General features: G+C 31.5%; 2 protein-coding genes across 2 annotated transcripts; one reads left to right on the forward strand and one right to left on the reverse strand.

Annotated features, from left to right (window-relative positions):
• Nucleotides 1-11,716: 11,716 nt before the first annotated feature.
• LOC148271221 (uncharacterized) lies at nt 11,717-15,659 on the forward strand. The gene is made up of 2 exons (XM_088241688.1): nt 11,717-11,852; nt 12,790-15,659. The coding sequence occupies exons 1-2, from the start codon at nt 11,848-11,850 to the stop codon at nt 13,964-13,966; spliced, it is 1,182 nt and encodes a 393-aa protein (XP_088097814.1). The 5' UTR covers nt 11,717-11,847; the 3' UTR covers nt 13,967-15,659.
• LOC148271222 (phosphoserine phosphatase-like) lies at nt 14,477-22,661 on the reverse strand. Its single transcript, XM_088241690.1, has 4 exons — nt 22,627-22,661; nt 21,641-21,786; nt 17,611-17,772; nt 14,477-16,287 (listed from the first exon to the last, which is right to left on the reverse strand). The coding sequence occupies exons 1-4, from the start codon at nt 22,659-22,661 to the stop codon at nt 16,184-16,186; spliced, it is 447 nt and encodes a 148-aa protein (XP_088097816.1). The 3' UTR covers nt 14,477-16,183.
• Between the last annotated feature and the right edge of the window lie 4,771 nt (nt 22,662-27,432).

Raw genomic sequence — 27,432 nt, forward strand, 5'->3', positions numbered from 1 at the left:
TTTGTCTTCAATTTAAGAACTGTATTCTTCATTCCGCCCAGTCATGGGATACATTATGATTAACTAACCCTGATGCTCTGCCTACTATATCTGAAATTTGATATCAGCATCAAACTGGCTAAGTTTATTTCTCAGAACCTTTGTTGTAGCGTTTTTCTACATAATGTCGATTAATAATAACGACTTAATTGAATCGAAATACTGCAAATAGATTAAATATAATTTCGTTTACAACCAAATAATCGTAAAATAGTTCCGATTAATAATAAAAAGCACCCTATTACAATTAACATTCCCTTTTAGCACATGAAATATCGGATATTAAGTTGTTAGTATTGAAGCATTATTGTATTGTATTATTTTACTTATTAAGTTGTAAAAAACATACTTAAATTCGAAAAAATAAATAAACATGTTTTAAACAAAAAAACATAACATATCTAAAGATTCCCACTTATCATATAAAATACCAAACAAATCATTTTAATGGAAACAAATATGAATAAATAAATGAATCCAATACTCGCAAACCAAATTGTTTTAATTAAAGCTACAAAAAATAATGATTCATTAGTTAGGTAAAATTTGAGAAAGAAGCTTGATTAACTTTGAAACCGGTCGGTGGAAAAAAAATAGGGGTAAAAAGCAAAGTTGTTTAATTTATTGTATTATTATGAATAACCACAAAGTTGGTTCTTCAAATATCAAAATTAAAAAAAATATTCAAATTTAATATCTTTATAACTAAATGTATAAGCCGAAAACCTTTTCTTACCCAAACAAAATAAACATTAAAATGCTTTCAAGAATGAAGTAAGTGTCAAATCTAGGCCTAAGTGAGGTAAGATCGTTAGCATCACATGCTACGCAGGCGATACCATAGTGTCAGTGACAATTTCTGATGATTAGAACATATCTTTTATCTATCTCAGTTAGTAGGACAATTTTTTTTTTTTAATTAAAATTTATTTCAATCACTTTATTTGAGCTGGTACTAGTGATATTGATATGGAATTAAACTCAATTTATAATATTATTACATAAAAGTTGGGTTGTGGTCCGGTGGAGTGTTGAGCTCAACCCCAACTTGATTTCCATGATATAATAGTGAAATTTACAAAATTTTATTATAAGCTTCCCAAAAAAAATAAGGAAATAAATTATATTAAAAAATTTGCAGGACTGTTAAAAGTGTTTCTAATAAATAATTGTTTCTATACTTCTCGTATAAATGAATATTTGGGAGATGCAATTGAATAAATTAAAATGTATTAAATGTAATTATTGTAAGCAATGGACACCGTAATCTTTAAAGTTTATTTTTATATATTTTTTTTTTATCTTTTGAAATTAATTTTTATTGCTGTTGTATTTTTAATTTGTTTTTGATCAGGCCGTCAAAAATTGTTCGAGGCAACAAGTCCGCCATTTAACCATGTATATCTTTGTTTTATTTAGTATTTATCACATTGTGTATTACGGTTAATATTTTTTTGAAATATTTTTTATTATTTTAGATGCAATGTGTACTAGCTACTAGCTACACATTACCGGGAAGGGAGAGTTAAAACAGTGACTAAGAATTACAAAAAAAAACAGTGCAGAAAGCAATTTGCAGTGGGAGGGTAAAAAAATGGTGTTGTACCGTTTCACTTTTTAATCCCGTAATGAATATTTATGGCTACTAATTTACATACTACTGGGAAACCTGACAAGGCAACGGTGAATATTCAAAAGATTCCTTATCGCTAAATAACTACAGATCGGCCAGGCTAACGATATCGAAATGGTAATAAAGAATCGAGAGTTCTTTAAAATATAAGCGGCATATAAATGGCTTAAAATTAGACAGCGGAGAGACTATCACTCCCTCTCACTTCCGTTCAATATACTTCATAGTCCTAACGCTCCTATATACCCACGTGAAAATGTTCAACGCTTATCGGTTCATGGTTTACCTCTTCGTTATAATTCTCAAAGCACTCTCTTAATTCTTCTTCTAGTGACTTGCCGGGTCCCCCCGACGTTGGCGATCACTGCAGCGAAAGCATATGTCTCTGTCCTGCGCTACTTTTATATTTCGCAGCCAGGACAACTGCTTATTGATTATTGATAATGTAATCGCCGTAGTGATTCCTGGGAAAAGATGACCAGAGTGGTTTCCCGTTGCCTTCTCTGGTGGATTTTTCTGTCGGGGTTACCTTCCCTTAGCTGGTTGGTTTTGGTTTTAAGGCGCCAAAACTCGCCTTTCATCCTCTCGTTATTTGCTGTGATCACACCGCTATGACGGTGATCCCATTGTCCAGGGTTCGCGACGTGGACGCTAACGAGTTGGACTAGTCAGTAGTGTTGCCGATGGAATGCAACTGGGCGTTTGTAGCATTTTATAAAATCGCATCCTCCAGCAAGATGTGACTCACTGCGACCCTACTGACAGTTCGAACCCCACAATTCCTCTTTCTTCTCTAACTCATACAGTGTCTATACTGTCCATGCGGCTCGACTGTGGAATCATCTCTCATCCGCCATCAAATACGTTACTACAGTGTCTCTGTTTAAATTACGTCTGAAGAAACATCTCCTTTCTCTTCCTTGATCTCTCCTCCTTTCCTCTTTTTTCCTTTTTACCATTGAGTAAGGTAATTTATAAACAAATACGTTCAGTTCTATTTTTATTTATCTTTAGCTTTTAAATGTTTATTTTCTATTGAATGTGTTTTGTAACTTGAATTATAAAAATAAAACTATTATTTTATTGGTTGGTTGGAAGAAATTGCCATTTGGCAATAAGCTACCCAATGTACAAATAACATTATGGATAAAAAGTTAAATAAATAATATATACATAATAAAACACCTGTTCTCCTCCACGGATGCGAATCGTGGCACCTCACTAGTGCCCAAAACAGCAAAATACTGAGTTTTGAGAACTGGTCTCAATTCAAGAAATACGCATGTTTAAACATATGCAGATTGGTCAATGTAATCACGTAAACAAATAAAAAGCTCCGCCATTTATGACTAATTGAAAAGGGGCCCAAAAATGACAATATTTTGATAATTCTTAAAAGCAATCGTGATAAACTTCCTAGTATATATCTAGTGCACACGGTGCGGTGGTTCAAGGCCAGACCGCAAAACTTCGGAGGAACATTCCTCCTAATCAACTTTTTCAAATAGCCCTATATTTTTGTTACAAAAAAGTTTTTTTTTAAACACTTCATTTCCCTTAGCGTCCCTTCCACAAACCCCTACTCTTCCCCTACACTTTCTTTTTAAATAAAATCATATTTGAACACCGGACAGGGACACCGGAAGCGGCTGAGTGAGGTAGACGTTGCTAGTCCGAGAAATTAAGGATTTATTCCATTTTCAAATTACAAATTAAAAACACAACAAAAGAATTTTTGGAAAAAATATTATGATTTTTTAAAAAGCTTACCGTAAGGAATGTTTTCTGAAGTTTCGTAGTCTAGCTTTTAAACACAGTGCATACCGTACATGTCATGTCAAGAAAAATTGATATATTTGTCCTCAAAATAAAGCAGATAAATTATTTCTTTTTATTTGGGCTTTGCCCCCTAAACGGTACGCTGCGGGGGCCCTATTGTTAATTAAGGTTAAAGCCATATCTTGTATTTCTAGGGCCCATTAAAATATAATTACAAGTACACGAACGTGGGAAATAGAATCCGGTTGGCAAGTTTCACTTCCCGCGTCCGCCGGCGGGAAACAGTAAAATAACAGTTAATGGGAGAGTTTTGTCGTGTAAAGCCGGGGGGAGGCACCACGAGGGTCCTTGTTTTCAAAAACACCCTACTTCAATAGTTTTTCGGAAAGTAAAACCAAAAAGTACGAAACACAACACACTCACATAACGTTTATATTTCATTTTGTTGATAAATAATATCATGATGTAATTACGACAAAATAACTTCAGAATCAGCGTTTTTGAGTTAACCACTAAAACGCAGTTTTGTATCTTCCTCCACGAAGGTAACAAACAAACGGGTTGTGCTTTCAAATCATCACAATTTTTTTTTTCTATATTTGAAGCACTAACTTTGTGGTTATTCATTATAATAAAATAAATAAAACAACTTTTTCCACCGACCTTCTTCTTTCGTACAGTATTTTATGAGATAAATAGCAACGCGAGGTTCAAGTCCTGATGATGAGGAATTAACCTCGGAACCGGTCGACGTGTAATTGAAAAGTTGAAGTGGTTTTTACAAAATTATAAATAAAGTATAAAATATCATACCGCAAAGTGAAAAAGTTTTTGGATAAATATTAGTATGGATATGGATGGATATTAGTATGTATATATGAATATTACTGTGAATATGGATGGATATTAGTATGGATATGAATGGATATTAGTATGTATATATGAATATTACTGTGGATATGGATGGATATTAGTATGGATATGAATGGATATTAGTATGTATATATGAATATTACTGTGGATATGGATGGATATTAGTATGGATATGAATGGATATTAGTATGTATATATGAATATTACTGTGGATATGGATGGATATTAGTATGGATATGAATGGATATTAGTATGTATATATGAATATTACTGTGGATATGGATGGATATTAGTATGGATATGAATGGATATTAGTATGTATATATGAATATTACTGTGGATGTGGATGGATATTAGTATGGATATGAATGGATATTAGTATGTATATATGAATATTACTGTGGATATGGATGGATATTAGTATGGATATGAATGGATATTAGTATATATATATGAATATTACTGTGGATATGGATGGATATTAGTATGGATATGAATGAATATTAGTGTGGATATGGATGGATATTAGTACGGATGGATGGATATTAGTATGGATATGGATGAATATTAGTATGGATATGGATGAATATTAGTATAGATGGATGGATATTAGTACGGATGGATGGATATTAGTGTGGATATGGATGGATATTAGTACGGATGGATGGATATTAGTATGGATATGGATGGATATTAGTATGGATATATAAATATTACTGTGGATATGGATGGATATTAGTGTGGATATGAATGGATATCAGTATAGATATGGATAAATATTAGTATGGATGGATGGATATTAGTATGGATGTAAGGATATTAATATGGATAGATAGTAATATAGATGGATGGATAATTATATGGATAGATAGCAATATATATGGATGGATATTAGTATGGATGGATGTATATTAATATGGATGGATATTAGTGTGGATATGGATAGATATTAGTATGGATGGATGGATATTAGTATGGATATGGATGGATATTGGTATAGATGGATGGATAAGTAAAAGTTCCCATAGCGTACATTGAAAAACCCTTACGTATAACCATAGATTTATAATATAAATTCTAAGGTTAAAACATAAAAACGAACTAAAAAGAGGTAAAAATTAACTAATTTACTTATTAAATTTATGCCTTTAATTTTTTTGAGTACTTTATTTAAAACTTATTATTTTAATGAACTTATAGGGTAATCTTTATTTTTACCTCTGACTTAAAAGCCCTCTGGGTGTATTTAATAATAATAATACACCCTAATAGGTCGGTTGGTTGGGTAGAATGTGGGTGGAACTCAAATTGCAGCCACCTCCTCGTGGATAGCTCTCTGGGTTATTTAGTTGAAAGAAAAGTGAAATAGGCAAAGAGCTGACAAATATTAACGGTAAAAACCTCAGAGTAATAATGCGCCAAGCCATAGAGGAGCCCAAACGTAGGAAAACCATTTTATGACCATTGGGTATTAAGTTAGATACAGTTCGCAACAAAACAACGGGCCGTACTCAGGTCGAGAATTGTCAAATGGAGATTAATTTGCATTGTAAACACTTTTAAATATGAACCTGTGTATTTATTATTGCAGGGTTATTCAAATTTATTTTTCTATAATTCGCCTCGATTTATTTTATAAAACTAAAAATACATGTGTGTATTTATTTTTTTATTTAATTTTTCATTTTACTCACAATATATTTATGTTTTATTTATTGAGACATAAATCCCAACTCCATTGAACTAAAGTCCTGTGTTGAATTTGTTTGTTTGTCCGTCACATCTCCGAAATGGTGAGTCGTAGCAGCCTGAAATTTGAACACGTCATTTTAGGCGCGATTTCAAGGTTAACGTTGCTATTTTCGAGTAAAATTTTAATCGACCTCTACTCGAAAAAAACTCAAACTTTATATGGATGCCTAGTGCGGCCCTGACATATTGCCCATAATCAACTGTCATTATCAACAGTAAATATACTTTAATTCACAAATTTATCCCCTAAATTGAGAAAAAATAGTATCTGAAGTAAATATGTTGATATAAGGAAAGTTTTAAAGCAACATAATACTCGTGTCGGGAGTCGGGACAATAAATGCCAAAAATCAATGTAAATCATGGGAAAATATTCGGAATAAATTACCTCCCCGATAGCAGTAAAACTTGGTACAAACTTGATTTAAGATTGATGGAAGGTTGAAAAGGAAAATTTGACGCGACAAGTTTTTATCAAAAGTTGCTGGAATATTGTTATGACAAATTTGAAGAGATAAGTTTTGACAAAACTTGCTGGAATCTTGTTATATCAAGAATGGTATTTCAGAATCCGAAAGTCATATAGTGATGATCAACACATTGCCATATACATAAAAATATGGAGAGAATTCCTTTTTTTATTTTTTTTATATTTAAACTGTTATATTTAATCCCATGACTTTTCTACGAGACCGATTTTTTTGGCACGACAACAGGCCGTGAGGCTCAATTACAGTGGTGAATTATAGCACTGTACGCCTAGCCCAGCCTTAAGAAAATCGCATTTATTTTTTGTGTTCTCACTAGGAATCGAACCCAGAACCTTCCATGTGTGAGCCAAATGTCTTAACCACTACATCACGAAGGCCGCCGAATTAAATTAGTGCATGACAAATATCCAAAAAAGTGGTTAATTCCAAACAACATTCAGATTGGCAATACTATCAAAGTCATAGAAAAATTATATATTTCACCGTTTTTGTCCGTGGGTTTCATGTCATTTTTAAAAGATATCTGTAGTCTGTGATTTTTAAAGCCCGGTTCTTTAATTGCGCATTTATCATTGAATGTTTTTCCGGCGATTGTAAAACTTTTAATATTGTCAAAGTGTTAATACTCAGTTTAAAGGATAAACTATTGATATGCCACTGAGGAAAAAAACATTAAAAATGAGTTTTTGTTGCACTGTCACTCGACAAAACCGTCTTGTCGAGAGCTCTTTAAAAGTAAGTATGATATTAATATCTCATCCACTGCATAATGCTTACAATAGTTTAAACTGATTAATTATTAAATATCACAAACATTACACTATTATTGAATTGAATTGGTTGAATTATGTTTTATTTACAGAACGAAAAGGCTGTTGATAATATATCGATATAATAAACCAAAACTTTAACCCCAGAGGCTCTTATACTTCACAAAACTTAATAGATGGAAGAGTTGAGGAAATGAAGATGTTTAAACATAGGCAGAACGCTTAATGTTACACAGTTTGTAAAGTGGCCACGTCAACCAGCCAATGACAGTACATAAGCCGAGTAAATACCTAGACTTCCATATTGGCGGCCTCCGTGGTGTAGTGGTCAAGACGCTTGACTCACGCACGGAAGGTTCCGGGTTCGATTCCCGATGAGAACACAAAAAATTAAAAATGTGATTTTTCTCAAGCCTGGGTGCTCTGTGATGTAATTCACCACTGTAATTAGGCCTCCTGGCCTGTTGTGGTGCAAAAAAAATGTAAAAAAAATGTAAAATATTTCCTTCCCAAAATGTTTTCCCTTTGTTGCAACAAATTTTGATTTAAATATCGGATACTTTTTACCATGAGAAATCTCGCTAGTCGAAAAGCTAGTAAGTCATAAAACAATTTTATTTATTTGTTTCAGAGTTGAGAGACAAAAGAATGCACCGGACTCTGATATCCAGTCAATTGACATGAATTATTTGTCATCACATCATCTGACATCACATCATCTGACTTTCTTGGCAAAAATAGCCCGTAATTTTTATTATTTATTCAAAATAAATATACTGAGTAATAATAACAAGATATTTTATTAATTATTAATATTTTTAAGAAGCTTCGTATTTTTTGTTTTGTATTTTTTTTCCTTTTTTTGTTTTTTTTTTCTCTATTTTTTTGGGTTTTTTTTGCTAAATAAATCCAAACATCATGCAAGTTTGTTGGATGGTAACTAGAAAGTTTGCTTTAAACTTGCCTCAAGTTTACAGAGTTGCAATCTCAAACTTGGGTCAAGCTTGAACTCTTGATACTTCAAACTTGATACAAGCTTGAGGCAAGTTTAAATTGCTATCTGGGCTGTGAAAACTGACTCCTTCAACACCTTTGACGCTCCTACTGCTGCAACCAAAAATACAGCAATTCACCATTGTCGATTTTTATTTATTATAACGTAAATATCCAAGTTATTTACAAACATGGCCAAGCACAGCTACAAAAGCATCCGATCGAACCGTTATGTTGTCAAACAAAACAAAATGGTCACCATTTGGTTGCTAACCAACAAACCAACATCGCTTGCGTTCTATGAAACATAGTGATAGGGCTTCTCTATAGGTTCACGCATTATTACTCTGAGGTAAAAACCCACTTTTTAACTTAAAAAATGTCTTTTGCGTATACTTCAATATTTATTTTTTCCATCATCGGGTAATTAAAATAAAGTACTTACTTAAATGCTATTAAAATCATTAAAAAGTTACCGATGTATTTCTAACGAAAAAAAATAATTTGGCGTTTTTTGCATTGATATATGTATACAATAAATCCAGCACTAAGCATCCGTTTTGTATTGCATTCAACATAGGTTCCGGAACTTAACTTGTAGTCAGTAAATGCGAAGCAGCGTCAAAAGGCGCGGCACACAGCTTTGAATTCACATTAAACTGCCATAAACAGTTATTCTTTTTTACTCTACTACACATTTTGCACGGCAATGTTGACGCGACAACCCTCATTTTTCAGAACATAATTTCAAACTATCGTTCCATGTAGCATCATCTCTATTTAGTTATACCTCAGTGGTTTTTGACATTTTTTTCAAAATTTCCCTTTGCTGTACACAAATGATAGAATGCGGGATTTTTCTTACTAAATACGAAAAAAAATCCGTTAATACACCAATACGCAAGATTTGAGCCCTGTTTAAATTCATTAATATGAAAATCGCCTTTTTTGACATATCTATCTAATCTTGACCTATCTATCTATCATAGTATTTTATATTTTAAAGTTCTATTTGGCATATTTATTTGTGAATATGAAATTATTTCGAAGACGAACATTTTGATAACCTTTGACAAATTTACGAGATGAGAACAGAATGTAACAAAAACGACGGCACAATTACTAGTTTGCAATACATTTTGATTTTTTTTTTTTTTTAAATATGGACAAGTCCCACCTTTCCCACCACGCATTTATACGCGGAGCACACATACGCACATGAACGCATATATGTGGGTATTAGAAGCAAACTTAGAAACATCCACCAAAAATGGAAAAAAAAAATACATATGAGGGTATGTATTATATATGTATTATTTTTATTTTCCGAAACCATCCATTACACGTTTGACCAAATTAAAACCAAACCAAAAACTTAGAACAATTTTGTTCTATGCAATTACTCTATTACCCTGAGTGCAACTCCCATATATTTTTTAAAAATTTAAAATGTCCACTGTCTTCTGACCTATTACCATCTTGGACCGTACAGAGATTAAATAAATATCAAAACATCACATTACTGACGTCAAACTGTTGACACGCGCGGATATCAAATTGCTGACAGTCTGGGTAATACAAATTCCTTAAAGTAAAAAGGAACACAACGGGCTGTTAGTATAAAAGTAGAAGCACCCTTAAGTTATTTAATCAGTTATGTAGTTACTTAGTCACATAATTCAATTAATTAGCCCGTCACCGGTTTTGTATTATTCAACATGTAATAAACATAAATCAAAGCCTAAATTCATTTTGATTTTTTATGTATTTTCTTTCTTGAATTAAAAAAAACAGTTTATTGGTTGGTATCTACATTACTGATCTTTTGGGCTGTCAATTATATCTGTAAATTAGTTGTTTTTATAAATTTATGTAATATTATATTAGTTCGTATTAATATAAGTGTGACACAGTTATTCTATTATCTATATTATTATTTATATTTTTTTTTCACAAAAATCCATAATTAAAATAATATTTGTCCCGGTACAGACATTTACTGAAGAAATATTCCACAAATCACAATATATGACACCAAAGCAATATTTGCTAAAACAATACTCGCTTACAGATTCAAAACTATTTCCACTCAAACGAAAGACATAACCCCAATAATACATACATGACTAACAAAGAATACAATCACTAGATCCTCAACACGAAGACAACTTAAACAAATACAAACTCGGACAAATCACTTTCGGGCAAAGGGATTTTGAGTATTATGCAATTAAAATCTATAACCTACTTCTACTGTCCATTAAAACAATTAGTACCAAGAAAATGTTCAAAAAAGCTATAAAAAATGGATAATGGAGCTGGATAGAAGCATAATGGATTGTCTCATTCGCCCAAACCAATATTGAATCAACTGCTCCACAAATGTACCTATAGTTGATGTTATGTTTTTGTTATTTTATTGTGCGTTTTATTATATAAATAATATAGGTATACATAAATGAAATGTAAACATAAATACGTACTAGTGCATAAAACTGCCTAGAACATTTCGTAAATTATCTATGTATATTAAGGCTGCCAAGACATATGTATGAAGCATATTGATGTACGGTTGTGAGACATGGTGCCTAACTGAAAGAGATAAAAAAAGACTAGAGGCCTTCGAGATGTGGTGCTACAGAAAAATATTAGGAATTTCCTGGAGAGACTACATCCCTAATGACGAGGTTCTCAGCAGAATCGAAGAAGGGAGGCAACTAATCAAAACCATCTCAGATAGGCGAGCCCAATGAATGTCTCCTGCATGACATCATAGAGGGAATGGCTGAGGGGACAAATTACAGAGGACGCTCCCGACGGGAATATTTGGAGCAAGTGTGCGAGGATTTAAACTGTGCTTCATATGTCGACCTGAAGAGGGCTGCAATGAATAGAGACTAATGGAGGACGAAATGCAAGACTTTGCTGCAAACCAATCCCCAGGATTGAGACTGCGGAGAAGATTAAGTCATCTTTGTATATTCTCAATAACTAAAAAAAATTATTGAAATGTTAAAAGTTTAAAAATGTATATTAATGCAAATAAAAAAAAAGCCCCAACATCATTTTCTTCCCTCATCTCCAACTGGATAGGAGCTCCGTTGCAACAAGTAATAATTCTTACAATTTTATTAAAATGTTAAATAGATTTCTTATATTATCATAATGGGCTCTTGGCCTCATAGAGTTAGGATAACTTTTTTATTTTATTATAACATGTATCTTTATATGAATAAATTAAAATTAAAATAAAAATAATGAAAAATGGAACTTGGAATGAATATTGTTTTAAAAAACTAATAAATACCAATGAATACTTGACTTTTGATACACCTATTAGGTAGGTACTTGTATCAAACAAGTAACTACTTTCATAATCTCCGAAACAAACTAAGAGTATAAATTGTAAATTAGCAAAAAGTAAAATAATATATTTCGTGTTTGATCTGCTAAATTAGTAATATAAATAATACATAGTTTGTTAAGGAAATATCAAAGTTTAATATTTCAACTTGAAATGGGGTTTGTAAATATTAAGTACTATTTTATTTCCAAATTTTGTTGCAACAGAGAGAGAAAACATTTTAGAGAAAGAAATATGGAAGTCTAGGCATTTACAGGGCTTCTGATCTGTAATTGGCTGGTTTAAGTGGCCACATTTCCTCTACTCTTCCATCTGTTGACTTCTGTGAAGTAAAAGGGCTGAAACCTTTGTCATGTGGATGAGATTCACCCGGCTCAACCATTTCACCTTATAGGCAACACCTGAAAACAATTTTTCAGTTTTTATACTTTGTCTTATACCAGTTAGTTTTATCAACAATGTTTTGCATGTGTCCAAATGTTTGCAGACAGACTGGTTTTCCGTCTTCTCTAAAATGTTTTCCCTCTTTGTTGCAACAAATTTAAATCTAAATAACTCCCTAGGAGGAAATCCAGCCTGTCTATAAACACTCAGACACACTCAAAACATTGTTGACTACATTATTATCATAATTATATTGAATGTCATTGCTCAATATTTTAGCACTTTTTGGTTGAATGTTTAAAGAAAACAAGAAACAGTGAAAAAACCTCAGACTAATAATTCTCTAAGTTCTATTGCAAATAATAAAAGTGTTCAAATTTTTGTTTTGGTTTTAGTTTGGTTTTTAGTTTAACAACAAACGTGTAATGGTCGGTTTCGGTTTGCGCTCGCAATTCTCACTCCAAGTCCCTACAACCTGTTGTATTGCTTTAATCTGTAGCTTACTTCGTGGTCAATAATCATTCAATGTTTTTTCTCCGACTCTTTTGGGTTATTACTCTAAGGATAAAACCAATAGTTTATTTTTTCTAACATAACCTCCTGACATTAAAAAAATAAATTGTTAACAATCTTACCAGTAACACACAATTCTTAGATTTCTGGAGGATTTAGAAGTAAAATTGTAAATTAATAATGTACAAAAAATTGCAGGTTTACAATTATCTCCATCAATATTTACTTCTCTATTTGGGGAGTCATCTTACTTGAATGTACCGGCATCACCTACAGTCAAATATCGCCTGAAGTAACTTGGACGACTAAATGTTTTATGGAGAATGACAGTGGAAACTGCGTTGATAATATAGTAAAAATATTATCCGATTACTATGTTTGCGATATGGTCATCAATACTGATGTTCCACCCACGAGGATCGGATATGTTAACGGTTTTGTGGTAGTTCTTATTCAAGCGCAGACTTACATCATCCGAAATAACATGCTACAACCCACGTACAAAAGACGGTTAATTCCCCGTTGGGAGGAGTTTTTTGACGACAAAGAAAACAAGTACTATTTAAAAAAAGGTGGCACGTACATAGAAAACACAATAAAAGAAGAAACACAAATCGCAACAAACGGGGAATATTCTACTAACCAAATTTATCTTGATCGGTCAGAAAATACATTGATTATCCTTTCGATCGGTTCGAGTGATAATATCGGAAGTCTGTACGCAATAAAAAGTGACTCTATAACAGTTGACAACGCTACATCGATCAGGATGGAGGGACCTGATGTCGATATCAGAACATTTTCTCCGGAAGGAGGTTCCGATAAGCTTGTCCTCGGAATAAAAACATCACAAGGAGGTAAGATAATCAGGCTCAAAAAGCACCAAGGCAATCCGTGTTCCGCGAGTGATGTCGGAAAAGAAACCATTGTAAGTATTATTGATGATACAAAAGAGAAAATATTACAAACTTTGAGTAGTATAACTCCATTTGAAGGTGGAAGGAAAGCACCGATGATTGCTAGAGAACTAAAAGTTCTCGAAAATGAAAATAGAAAACTAAAACGGGATTTGAGGATTACAAAACTGCAGCTTAATCGTTACATTACGATGGTGATACAAAAGGTACCTAGACTAGGATCAACACAAAGTATACCGTTCCAAAACGGATTACTAAATTATAATCAAAATGTACAAAATTCCTCTCAATGTCCAACGTGGTACGACTATGAATATGCCATACAAAAGTTATTTGAAAATAAGGAAATAATACAGAGTTTGAATATTCAGTTAGCTTCCTGTCATATTTATAACAGCATGTTTGCCAACACAAGAAATGATGATACTTTTAGTGACTATGATATTGTTTCCAACTAAGTTCATGTTGTAAAACCACATAATATAATAAATATTATTCTGAATCTAATGGAATGCCCTTAATTTAAACTTTTTAACAATCATTTGAACTATCTTCTACCTTCCTTGTTTCCTGATAAACGCGCCTGTTTGCAATTGCCTGTTTTGGTTTCAAAAACGGACACTTGCAGTTCTGTGGGTTCTAAAAACAGAAAATCGCTTGTTTTGGTTTCAAAAACAGGCAACGACATTTTCAAATTGTGTTTTTTTATTTAAATAATACTTATCTTAGATATTTAAAGTGCACAAACTGAATCTCTACCAATTTATTTTATAAATGTATAAATATGTATTCAATATTGTTTTCTTGTAACAGAAAATCATCTTTAGTGAAAAATTATGAAAATGGCTATTGTCCCACTTTGATACAGGTCCTCAATTAACTTCGTTTTTTCATTACCTGTTCTAAACAAATTGTCAAATTCTGATTGATGAATGATTTAAAAATAAGCGAAGAATAAAACACACAGATGCTTTTCAAAAATATTTTATTTTTTAGAAACGTAAATTCATTGAGGAACAATAAAATAAACATACCTAGTTATCAAAATTAGTCTAAATGGATAAATCACACAAAAAATCTTTTTATGATCGCTGCCTTATTGTAAAAATATTTTTGTATTCAGAAACATTAAATGTCACGTGCGATGATTTTACAGTTTTATTCTCAGACTACCCTAATATTAATAAACAAAAGTTGTATTACAGAGCATACTCGGGCCAGCGTGAAAGCAGTTATATTCCTTCTGTACACGCCTCGGCTCCTCACGCCATGATAATTGAAACAAAAACTCAATTACCATTAATTTGACAAAAAACTTTAGGTATATTTTGTCGCACACAAATTAAAAGGGAAATTACAAATTACATTTTGGCTTATTTTGCTATCCAAAATACCATTAATTCATTATTTGTACCTGTAAACTGTACCATTGTTTTAGTATGATGTTCACCAGAATAGGGCATGTTTAAGAAAAAAATTAACTTTGAATATTGTAATTGAAATCAGAATTTTTCTACTAGAAATAAGCAAAAAAAAACTTTTTTTACTTCAACTTCCAACATTACTGATGAGATACAAAATTAAAATGAAATTATTTAACTTATCCTAAAACCAGTATATAAAACAAGATTTATATAATAAATAATAATTACGATACGATACGAGACTTTAAGGTACGTAAGTTTTAGTACTATTTGTTCGAAATCCACATTTAAATTTCAGTTTCCACAATCAAATAAAAAAATAAAAAATATCAATCATGAAAAAATACAAAACAATTATAAATAAAACTAAAAAGTAGAACACAGTGCTCTGATTAATTATTGGAAACTATTATTTTGAATATACGCAAATATATTTTTTCTATTGAAGTTCTATTGAATTTAAACTCTAAAAAATTGGCAATGGTGAATGTAAACAGAGTAAATTCATACTAAGCTGCTAGAAAAATTAACCATATAAAGTATTGAGGTGAAACAATAACTTTGACAAACTAATTAGGTACAACTACACAAAGTACCAAAATTCTAACAAGTCAATAGTTACTTTTTAATTAATTATTTAGGTTTTGTAATTCACTGTTTTTGATCAATGTCAACTATGCAGCATAAATCTCTAAAAGACTCGAATTTAAATACATTTTTGGTATGAAAACGAAGTGCTATATATATATTATATAAGACTATTTACTACACGCATATCAAGTTAACATCTTGACGAGTGAGTATACAAACTAGACAGTATGTGGGCAGGGAGGTTGTTTTACAATTTAATATTATTTGGTTATAACAATAATGAAAAACAAATAACCTAAAATATTATTTACTATGAAATCAAATGGCTGACCGTAATAAAACTGAAAGTGGGTGTCAAAACTAGCATTTTAAAAATATTAAATCATTTCGGAAATATACACAGAGATGACTGTATTGTCCACATTCGCGGAGAGGTTAATCACACAGCTAAAATATTAGATTTCTATCCACCACTGATCAATGTAACTTTTTGAAAGTTTAATCTTCAAACAACAGTTTTTTGTTGAAATTGTAAAACATTATCATGTAATAAATACATTATCATAAAGTAGCAGATTTAGTTATAAATGTAACAATACACACAGCTTTCTTTGAATACTTTAGTAAATTGTTTACTAATACTCGACGCACCGAGTCGCATCATTTGGATTGAATTGCTAACGCATCCACCAACTCTCGGAGATCTGTGACGAACCATTGAGACTTCTTCTTTACTTCCTCTCTTAAAACATTTCCACCGAAACCTGAAAATAGAAATAATAATCATTGTTCATTTATCTGACATCGGCATTAAGAACGTTTACTAAACTAAAATATAAATAATATTAGGCATATCGTCGGTAAAACAGCTATTAACCTGTTTCAACAATATTTTGAGTTTGTCCAAATTTTTGTAGACAAGGACTGGATTCAACTCCCTGGGGAGCTGTTAACATTAACATATTACAACAGAGATGAAGAACATTTTAAAGAAGATAATATAGAAGCTTGATAAACAACAACAGATGAAAGAATTGAAGTAATATAGATGTTCAAATATGGCCAGAATGGTGAATGTTACACAGTGTGTAAAGTGGCCACTTAAACCAGCCAATGACAGGTCATAAGCCCTGTAGATGCCTTGACTTCTATATTATCTTCTTTAAAATGTTCTTCATCTCTGTTGTAATATGTTAATATTAACCTGTTTCTTTACAAAAATGTTTTACTGAAATAAATTCATTATAGGGACTTAGAGCCGTTAGTTTTAAATGATTACTATTTTCAATAAAAGTAATGCTACTTTTTCTGATACTTCAGCGGATTTTTAGGTTGATTAAAATCGTAAGCAATATAATATTAAGAGAACGCTTTTTAAGATCCCCTGCCAAAAAAGTTATATTAATAGATACGCGGTATTGCAGTATCACCGAGGATATGACTCATACATGCCGCATATTATATACATAAAATGCACAAATAAACATTCTAAAAATACACCATTTAAAATATATACATATGTACATTAATTTAACAAAATTATTATTAATTCACGTTTTTTTCTCTCATCACAGGTAAAGCCAATTTATTAAAAAATAACAAATATCTTCCTGCTACATGTTCATATTATTATGACAGATAAAATCAAAGATTTTTTAAGAAAATTAAATGTAACAAAAAGCACGAAAATAAAAAGAAACTCAAATAAAATTACTGATTTATTGTAGGTAATTTGTAAGAAATTCGATTTGATTCCCGGTGAGAACACAAAATTAAATTTGATTTTTCTAAATCCTGGGTGTTCTGTGATGTAATTCACTACTGTAATTGGGCCTCCTGGCCTGTTGTGGTGCAAAAATAAACTAAAATAAATAAATCAAATAAATGTCGATCCTCATGATTCTGTACATTTTATGTGCTTCATAAAATTAATTTATAAAGAATTATTAAATTATGACTATCAAATGTCAACAATTTTTTGAATAATCTAAATAACCCGATGAACATTTTGCCTTTTGCTATTTTTTTTCTTCACTGTTTCTATTTATATCTAACTGTTTTGAAATATAAAAGTAACAATATCTTACCAATGAAAGCATCGGCAGGCGGACTAGCCTCCAGGTCGGTGGCTCCATCCCCGATCATGACAATCCTCTTGTAGTTGTGAAGTTCTTTCAATTTCTTGATGACCACTCCCTTTCCCCCGCTGCGTGATGTCGGCTCGTTCTCATCAAAGCCGGCATAATCGCCTGGAATAAAACAAAACTCTAATTTAGACCATATTCTTATTATTATAGATGGGGGTAAGCGCTACATAAGGTCCTGTTGCCACTGGGACCCGCGTAGATCCATCGTGACAGGCCCCCACGAATTAGTTTTGACCCTCTAAGCTCGGGTCTTCAAAGAGCCTACTCTGTGGAGGGCGCGTGTTCAATGTTAAAGCATTTTTAACCATATTTAGGACAAAGTGATTCCCCATCAAAAAACTTATTGTTACCACTTAAGGAAGACCGCGTCGTGACCAAATGATCAGCTTGTTTGCCTTTCATGAAAGAGGTGTCGGGTTCGATTCCTGCCATGGTCAACGTGAAATATTTATTTAAACTGGTTTTTTTACACTAGAATATTTCAGTCTCTAAACTGGCCAATGAAGTGTATGTTATAACTCTACAGTTAGTGTACCAATGCAGTGCCCTATACGCCATTAGGTGCGGAAAAGGAATAATAAATGAATAGACGAAGACACTATACTCCGAGTCGTTAGCACAAGCGTCACTGAATGTTTGTTCGTATGTAGCGGAAATGAGAAATACGATTTTGAAACATAACAAACTTAGAAAACGTATGACATGCTACGGGGTCTGATTCAACCAGATAAACATGCCCTCAGTAAACAATAAACTTGTACCGTTTGTTGGATGTGATCGAGGAATTGCAGTTTGAGATCCAAACTAGCAAAGATAGGGGAATTTTACTCCCCGATATATGAGTGCATTCTAGGTAAGGTAGATCTCATCTACATATTCCTCTTTATAAATTATAGATTCTCTTAATTTTTCACTTAAATATCCAAACATTTCCTCCTCCCTTCTAACATGAAAATCTTACACCTTTAACTTTTTAAAAATATAAGTACAAAAAACTTGTAAACAATTTGACATAATTATTTCCGATTTGTGTTTTGCAACACTACCATAATGTACTAATAATAATTATAAGCAAAACGAATATGAATTTCGACTGTGATGCAATAAATAAACCGAAATAGCATCTGCATGTGAAGCAATTAGAGCAAACTCATATTATTAAGTATTACATTTTGCAAAAGGAAATATCTAAGAGTTTATTCGCATTAGTGAAGAGTGAAAGTTTACAACCTGTAAACTGGTTTAAGGCAGATTTGTATTTTAAAAAATCTAGTTTGATTGTTTACTGTTAATATGTCCTGAGGTTATCAACTCCACGTGCTAGATAAAGCATGTTTTTTTTGTTATCAATATTGTTTTTCAAGAATATAGCCAAAATATTTTTCTGTCCAAGTTTTTAACAACTTTTCAAATTTGAATTTTCGTTTTTACGAAAGGCGCGAATTTATTTAATTTTTTTTTTTATAGATGCGAAATATACCATTTTATTTTTTTTCAATAAATGTGACAATGAAATCCAGCATTTGCTTTTTTAAAGAAAATCATGCCAATGAATTCAACGTAAACTCAAGATTCAATTAAGTTACATATCTGAGTTGTGCCTGAAACTAATTGACGAATTATAAGGTTCATGTTACTCATTTGCTCGCCATTATTGCGGAACAAATTAGAAGACTCAAAAGCAACTCTTGAACGACTAAGTCAGGGGTGCTTTGAGGGAAAACTTCAAATTTACTCTTAAATAATTGTAAAGAAATGGATTTGAATCTAAACACAATCAAAAAAAGTTTCAATAAACTTTCTCTACACATGAGATTAAATACAACACAGGAAACCTACTTCCATATTGGTCAGTTCTTTGCTCATCTGTGGCTGCGAGACCACCTTAAATCTAAATGCATTACTTGAAAGCTTCTCAAAAATTCCTTTTAGAGTACTTCCTCAAAATGAGCTCGTCGATGCTTTCCAACCTTCGCTAGAGCAGCATTACGGAGCATTTGGAGTCCAACTAACAACGTAGACACACAACGCTTCTTTAGTAAATATAATGTAATCATTATGGAGAGAAGAAAGACTAAAAGAATCAAGTTTTGAAATTAAATTTCTATTTTTTATTTGCGAAAATTTAGTACCTTTAATTATGAGTTGACAAACGAGCCTTATAGAAGCTTAATCATGTTACCAGGCACAAGCTTGATAATAAATGTAAATATTTAAAAACAAATATCAATATCTTTGTTCTGATCTAAAAATCCTGTTGTAACTAGTTTCGTTCCTAAGACAAACATCTCCACTCCACATGTGTTTGCATGTAAGATTATTATTGTCGTTCCAAAGTCAACATTTCAGTATAACAAAAAATCTGTTAAGTGTTTAATTTTTTTTGTGCAGTAAACACACCTATGTAAATGAAATATTCGTACATATTTGTTTAAAGATTTAAAACATAATAAATACAGTACTTTGCAGTGGTTTTTTAAAGTAATACTCACCGGAATATTTACATTATTTTAATACACAAATAGACATCATAAAATCAAATCCCACCAAATATTTTTATTACCAAATTTTTATGCCTGATGTTAAATATTTTTTGCACCACAAGCCAAGAATTTCAATTGCAATGGTAAATAATTACAACACACAACACCCTGACTTGAGAAACAATTATTATAAATTTGTAATTATTGTGATCTTTTCAGTTGTACAGTTGCATAAAATTGTATCAAGGGTATTTTGATAAAGTTAACAAATGAATCAATAATATTCAGTAGGTTGTTATTTTTTACCAATTACTTGCGTCACAGTGGTTGAATCAACTTTAACAATGATAACAACAACGTTACCATTCCTATGCATAAATAAGTAGGTTCTTACTTGATAAATAATCTGAATGGGTCTGAAAAACAAAAACAATAAATTCCAAAAGTATTCCACTGTTCTGATAGTAAAAAAGAAAACAAATGCATCATCATGTCAACGGAAATTTTTAAGCAAACAATTATTGAGAATTATTGTAAACAAAAAATTATACAACTGGTGTGAACCAGTAAAACATACATTGTTTGTGTAAAATTATATCATAATCAAATCAAATAATGTGTTTCAAAAAGTGATATTTTGCTATGGTAAAAAAATATTTTAAAAATACGTTATTTATATGTTTAAATGTCAGTTATTGATTTTCCTGTTTTTTCAAGTTAAAGTTAACAGTGAAAGCAGTTTAAAAAATTAAATTACAATAATCCTTGTATTGTAATACTTTCTTCAAATTTGGATATCAATATAAAAGCATATGTCAGTGTTTTGGGCTTATAATTTAACTTACTTTCTCCTGTTGACCCCATATTCCATTAATTAGAAATAAAAGACCAACAAAAAAGTAGTATTTACATGTATAAAAAAACCCCGGCTATTTCCTCATAAGTGTGCTGCAAGAGAAATCAGATAAACTCTGAGAACTTTTTATTTTTGTTTCAATGGCAAAATATATGATTAAAATACTAATTTCTTATATGGTTTTCTTAATAATTGCGGCCATTGCTGAAAAAGCTAACTTTTCAACGCGCCATAATCTCCATTAATAATTGTACCTTAAAGGATAAACCACCGGAGTCACATTGAACAAAATGTTCAGAAAACTATATTTTGTGATTGTGCAATTTCCAAAACACCATAAGAACTTCCAATGTAAAATAATTATTATTTTGGTAATAAAAGTACATATTAAAATAGCATTTCTGAGACTATTGATGTTTTTTGCACTAAAAATAAGTGGACTGCAGATTTTTATTTCAACTTAAAAAGGCATTTATAAGACGAAAGTGGACATTAGTGTTTTATTCAATTATAAAATAGCTTACTGCAATAATTTCTGCATTTTTAACTTCAAAATGGTAAAAAGTGGGCTCCCGTGTTTTATCCTAGAGTAAGGTACAGAAAAATCATTTGCATATGCAAAAAGACTCACCATTAATATAGAACTTGAGTCTATTGGCAAATACGTTTTCTAGGGGAACGCCAACCTGCTCAGCAACAGGAGAAATAAGGCAGCGGAATCCACCGGAGACTAAGTATACCGGAACTCCTCGGTTGTGCAAAACATCTACCAGATCTCTGAAAAGGGACGTACAATCATGATTAAAATATAATTATTTAAATAGACACTAACTGTCTACCTGTTGTACACGATTGACTGAGTACAAATTCGACCTTGGGGTTAATTTGAGTCCCCTAGTTTCATTAAGTATTATGTCGATTGACTCTTAAAAGGCTGTGCTAAAAATTATCTCTAAAAACAGGGCTATAATGTCGTGTTACATTAAGTGAAAGACAAGATATTTTGAAATTCTGGTATTTATAAAAAAATATTTAACATCTTACTCGATAATGAATAAAAATATAATTTAAATTTAGGCCTGTTATAGCAAAATATGACTCCATTATTTAAAAAAATAATAGAGATATATATGTATATCAAGTCTTGTATTCTATGTAGACTTGTAGCTAAAGCATAGAAACCGGTTTTCGATAATACCGGGATTTTGATATTAAATTAGTTTTTTTTATTTTGTCTTGTTTTAAAGTTTCAAAGTTTGTCACGCCATACACCATTCTGCTCATTCAACCAATCAGAAATCAGTATGCTGATTTTGTTCAACCAAACTCCGTCACTAGCGTCAGTGGTGACAGTAGCTTCCTAGTTCCTAGTCGTTTTAGTTAGATATATGAGATACTATGAGCCATGTCCGCCGACAACATGCTAATATTTTCTTTATTTCGATTTGATTAAATGCTTTCAGACTTGCTTAAAAGTTTCTAATTTTGCATGGTTTGTTTACTTATTTTATGTTTTGTTGAATCCGTTAAAAAAACAAAGCTTAGTGTGTTTTTAGAAATGTATGCGTTTGTTAAGTTAAATATGTTACTGTCGCGTTTAAAATACACCGTACCTACCTAAGCTCAAACACTTCTATTTTCAGGATTTCCATATTTTACAACGAATTTAACCTGAAAATTGAATACGATGAAGCAAAAAAGATAATGATTTTTAAATATTTAGCAAAAATATCGACAACATATCAAAATACTGGGTTTTCGATATTGAAAATTGTAGTACAAAAAAAATACTGGTATTAGAAAAATGGTCAGAAAGTATATACTTTACTTATGAGTTCATTATTTTTAAACAGTAATATGTGACATTTTCCAACAAAACTTATTTGTTATACAAGACAACATTAATCTGATAAAAATATAAAGAAATTTAATGCGATTGTTTTATTGCTTATCGGTCAGTGTGATTAGGATAATAAGCATTTATTTTAAAAATGTCTGTCTGATAGTCGGTCTCGTAATGATTTTAAAGTTCAAAATAGTATCTGTACCTAAAGATAAACATATGACTGGATAATATCTGAATAAATAAACACAATTGCTTACCAATTAATGGATTCTTTAATATGACATTACAGAAAATAATAATTATGAATATTTTTAAGTTAAATTATATTAATGTATATGTGTCAGGGCGAATAAAGAGTACAGTTCTGTGTGTGAAACAGAACGGGAACCCTGGAGGAGCATTTTCCACTCGATGGCTACTCTCAGGTAAAAATTCTGAATAAGGAAATCGAGCGGAGATAAAATAAGGGTGGAGTAGTTGTTGGGGCCTTCGCCTACCATTCTTGAGATCCTGGGCTCGATTCCTGACAGGGTGGATATGAAATATTGTTTAAACTGCAATATTGGCGGCCTCCATTGTGTATTGATTAAGACGCTTGACTCACACACTAAAGGTTCCGGGTTTGATTCCCGGAGAGAATGAAAAAAATAAATGGGGTTTTTCTCAAGCCTGGGGTGTTCATGGTGTAATTCACCACTGTCATTGGGCCTTCCGGGACTGACACTTGAAGCGTAGTACTGATCACCTTATTTAACAAATGATCAAAATACTGCATTTGATTTACTAAACAGTGCCCTATGCACCACTGGGTGTGGAAAGGGGAATGAAGATGATAATTAATATTTTATCATCGTTTATAATATAGATAGAGGTGCATAGTTACAATTCAAATTAATATCAAAAACATATATGTATTTATCTTATCGAAGTGTATAAAAAACTGATAATTTGAAATAAATTTAAAGTGGGACGAGCGTAGCATCATCAAATTGTTTGATACAAACAATATTGAACGGAATATTCCACTTGGATTGAAGTCTTAGTAACAAGTGTTTGCAGTAAACAATATGTTAATACCAAGGCTGTTCACAAGTGCCGAGTCAGTCATGTCAATTCAATACTGTCATATTTTAAACAAAGCTTTTCTTCACTTTATTTGAACATGATATATAAAACCATAAATTAAATTGATCTTTTATTGTGTTGAGGTTTCAAAGCTGACCAAAAACTGGGTTATTTGAAAACACTATGTCACAATTTTTATAAGAAACAGAACGAGAGAAAAAAATGTGAAAAAACTTGAAAATTACTTAAAAAAACACTTAAAAAGAACTCCATTCAAAAGGATTTTGTTGAATCAAAATACTATCTATGTACATTGTTAAAGCCGAAGAAGATTATTTTACTGTTTTGTTGTAGATACTATATTAGTCATCAGATATATTTGGATACATTAGAAATTTTTTCGCCGTGCCTCAAACGCGCTTAGTATCCTAGAGCGATAGAAATGATAGAAATGACTTCAGGAAAAGCACAAATTTTATTCACCTTTCTTGTCAGAGAACAAAACAGACAACTCTCTATCTCTATAGCAATAAACACATATTTAAATATCAATAAATGTTTCTTTATGGCAAAAATAAAAACAAATTATTTATCAGTACAAATTTGCGATGGTAGATTAATCAAGCTGTCTGGAGCGAAACACAATAATAAATTAAGTGTCGGTTCAAGGTGCTATCAGCTTAATTTTATTTAATCGGTTGTCATACAAAATATATTAGAGAACTGGTTATCAAAGTAGCTCTTGACTTGACCTACCCGAGGTCAACACAAATCGAGAACACTATCCGTGTGTTATATAACTCATTTTTAATACAAAAAAAATCTAGTCTAGAAAATAATGAGTCGAGTATCTTCCTGTCTACTGATGGAACAGTTGTAGTGTTATCTCAATCTTTAACTGGGTAAAGGTGAGACAGACTTACGATTTGGGTAATCTAGGGTTGCATTTAAACATACTAAATCATTTGTTTCATATTTATTCGACCAGAATCAAAAGCGGAACCCTTTCAGGGCTATTGGTTGCTAATTTTTCACAAATATCATATTTTGCAAAATGTAAGACTGGACTATTGTGTAAGATTTAGACAATCGTAGTCCTAAATATCAGGATCTTTAGTATTTTTTGTGTCTATTTTTTATTACGAATAAGGCGTAAGATCTAGACATAGAACCACATCGCCACATCGCGCGCCTCGGAATAGTTATTTGTTAATAATTAACCTATATAAATAGGTTAACCTCAATGAACATTGTTGAATGTGATATGTTTTAAAAATTAAAGTCTCAACAAAATATGTGTTATCAGTCTGAACATGTAACAGAACGGAACTGGAAAATAAACATAGTAACTCAATTATTAAATAACTTATAATGTTACTATCATAAACGGGTGAAAAAGATCAAGGATACTTTATGATATGTGAGAAAAAAATACTTGGATTTGTAGGTGATATTTTACAGGTATTCGAATAAACAAATATAATGTCCAGGCACTACAACTCTCCCTTCATGGTGACAAATAGCTAGTATACATTACATAATAACTTGAATACCTCTTTAAATATAATAAATTCTAGGTTAAGATTTTCGGTATTCCTCCGTTATAAATTTACGTATCGGTTATTTTTTTTAAATTAAATAATATTAACGCTTATTAGAAACAGAAAAAGTGTTTTATCAGAAATCGCAGATAAATTTACCTATGTGTCGCAAGACGTGTCGTATGACATAAAAGAGAACCGAATATACAAATATCTCATACTCTTTGCGTCTCACTCTTGATACTAGAGATATGTTTAGGAGAGAGAGAGACAATTTCAGGCGCACGTCAAAGTTGTCAGTACTTCTACCAGACGCTAATTGGCCAATATACCAAATACCATTAAAGGTGGTTCATTCATTCGCGTTGCGAGTATGAGCTGATGGTTTTTTTCATGTTTTTAGCAATTAGATTCAATATATTACTTTGCAATTGCATATGAAAATTCAATTTTTTTATTTAAAATTTCGAGCTTTTTGCATATGACTGCACAGCACCGTAACGCAAGATGTTTTTGGCACAGTAAGGGAAGGGATAAGAATGTGCTTGGTATATAGTGGTGTAATCCAGTCAATATTTTTTAAACAACGATAAAGTTCAGTGCTACAGGAAATTGGATGTAAAAAATGTTTTCTAAAATGTGAAAAAAATTAGAGCATTAAATTGTACGGCGAAGTTTGTCTAAAATCTGTAAAAAAATAAATCAAAATGAACTACAGTAAAACTCTAACTATCCAAACTCCGACTATCCGAATCGCTGATTATCCAAATCCCTATCAGAATTTCAGAAAAAAAAATAAGATGGAAACGTTCTGCGATTCGCAAAATAATAACTCGGCTGCCCAAAAACTGCTGATGACAGTCAAACAGCTTACTTTGACCGAGAGATGCTCAGCATACAGCACTTGTAACTACGCTTAACATGTAGAAGTGTTGCCTTTTCATTTAATTAATTAAAAACTCATTTTTCATTTTCAATCATTCATAAAATAATTCATTCAAATAGGCCCTTATTTTGGAAAAAATCAAACTATCCAAATTTTCAAGAATCCAAATGGGGTCCGGCCCCAATTGACTAGGATATTTGGAGTTCTACTGTACTTTGAATGACGTCACAAGTTCTTCTAAATCAACCAGTGGTAAGAGTGTTGCGAAGGATTCCTAGTTTCCGGGAAGTCAACCTACCAATCAGAACAACTCACCAAAAATAACTAGTGATGTCACGCGCGGAGTAATAAAAAAATTGCAAAACTTTGAAAAAGCATAGAGATGATAAAACAATACACATATGTTTTTTTTGGATTCGTTTGATGGTCAATTAACAAATAAAGAAAAAACACTGAACTTTCTTATTCAATAAAGATTTTTATTAAATTAGTTGAATATTTGACTCCAGTTTGTCTCAAATCCAGATGAAAAAGTTATGTATACAAACTTAACTAAAAAAAGATATATTTAGAAAAACAAACTACACTTATAAGTTAGCAAAATCTGTTCAATTCATCAACAGTAGTATAGATATGAAAGAAAAAATTATAAGCGGTTTGAATACATTTTATTAATTATATTTTGTTTGATTTCCAAATGACGTCTCAAGATGCACTTGTTTCAATCTACTTTTAATTTAAGATCGAGTTTTATAATTCATTTTTTTATTCAATACGCAGTAGAGTATTATTTTTATGATTTATTAAAAAAATGCAAGTCATCATTACTGGACTTACTAAAATTATATTATGTTTGTTCATGGTGACATGTAATTAATTTATGTCACAGAAAGCAAAGGTCTTTCTCGGGTGCTTATTACTTTAGAACATATTAATCATATTACCTGCTCTAATGAGAGTTTCTAAGGCACAACATGAACTTGTCATTTTAAATATAAAATATTGTTATTTTATTAAAGATCCGAGTTGAACAGATTACGACACAACGCCCAGCAACAATATTATATACAATAACCACCATAATA

This window comes from Micrasema longulum, unplaced genomic scaffold, assembly GCF_059751315.1.
Source record: "Micrasema longulum isolate JH-2025_06_02 unplaced genomic scaffold, ASM5975131v1 h1tg003018l, whole genome shotgun sequence".
Classification (NCBI taxonomy): domain Eukaryota; kingdom Metazoa; phylum Arthropoda; class Insecta; order Trichoptera; family Brachycentridae; genus Micrasema; species Micrasema longulum.

Coding starts and splice junctions, on each gene's coding strand:
- LOC148271222 (XM_088241690.1), bottom strand. CDS start 22,661: ATGGAAATCCTGAAAATAGAAGTGTTTGAGCTTAG. Junction 21,787..22,626: donor ATAGAAGTGTTTGAGCTTAG/GTAGGTACGGTG, acceptor GTCCCTTTTCAG/AGATCTGGTAGATGTTTTGC. Junction 17,773..21,640: donor ACTCAAGTTCTATATTAATG/GTGAGTCTTTTT, acceptor GTTTTATTCCAG/GCGATTATGCCGGCTTTGAT.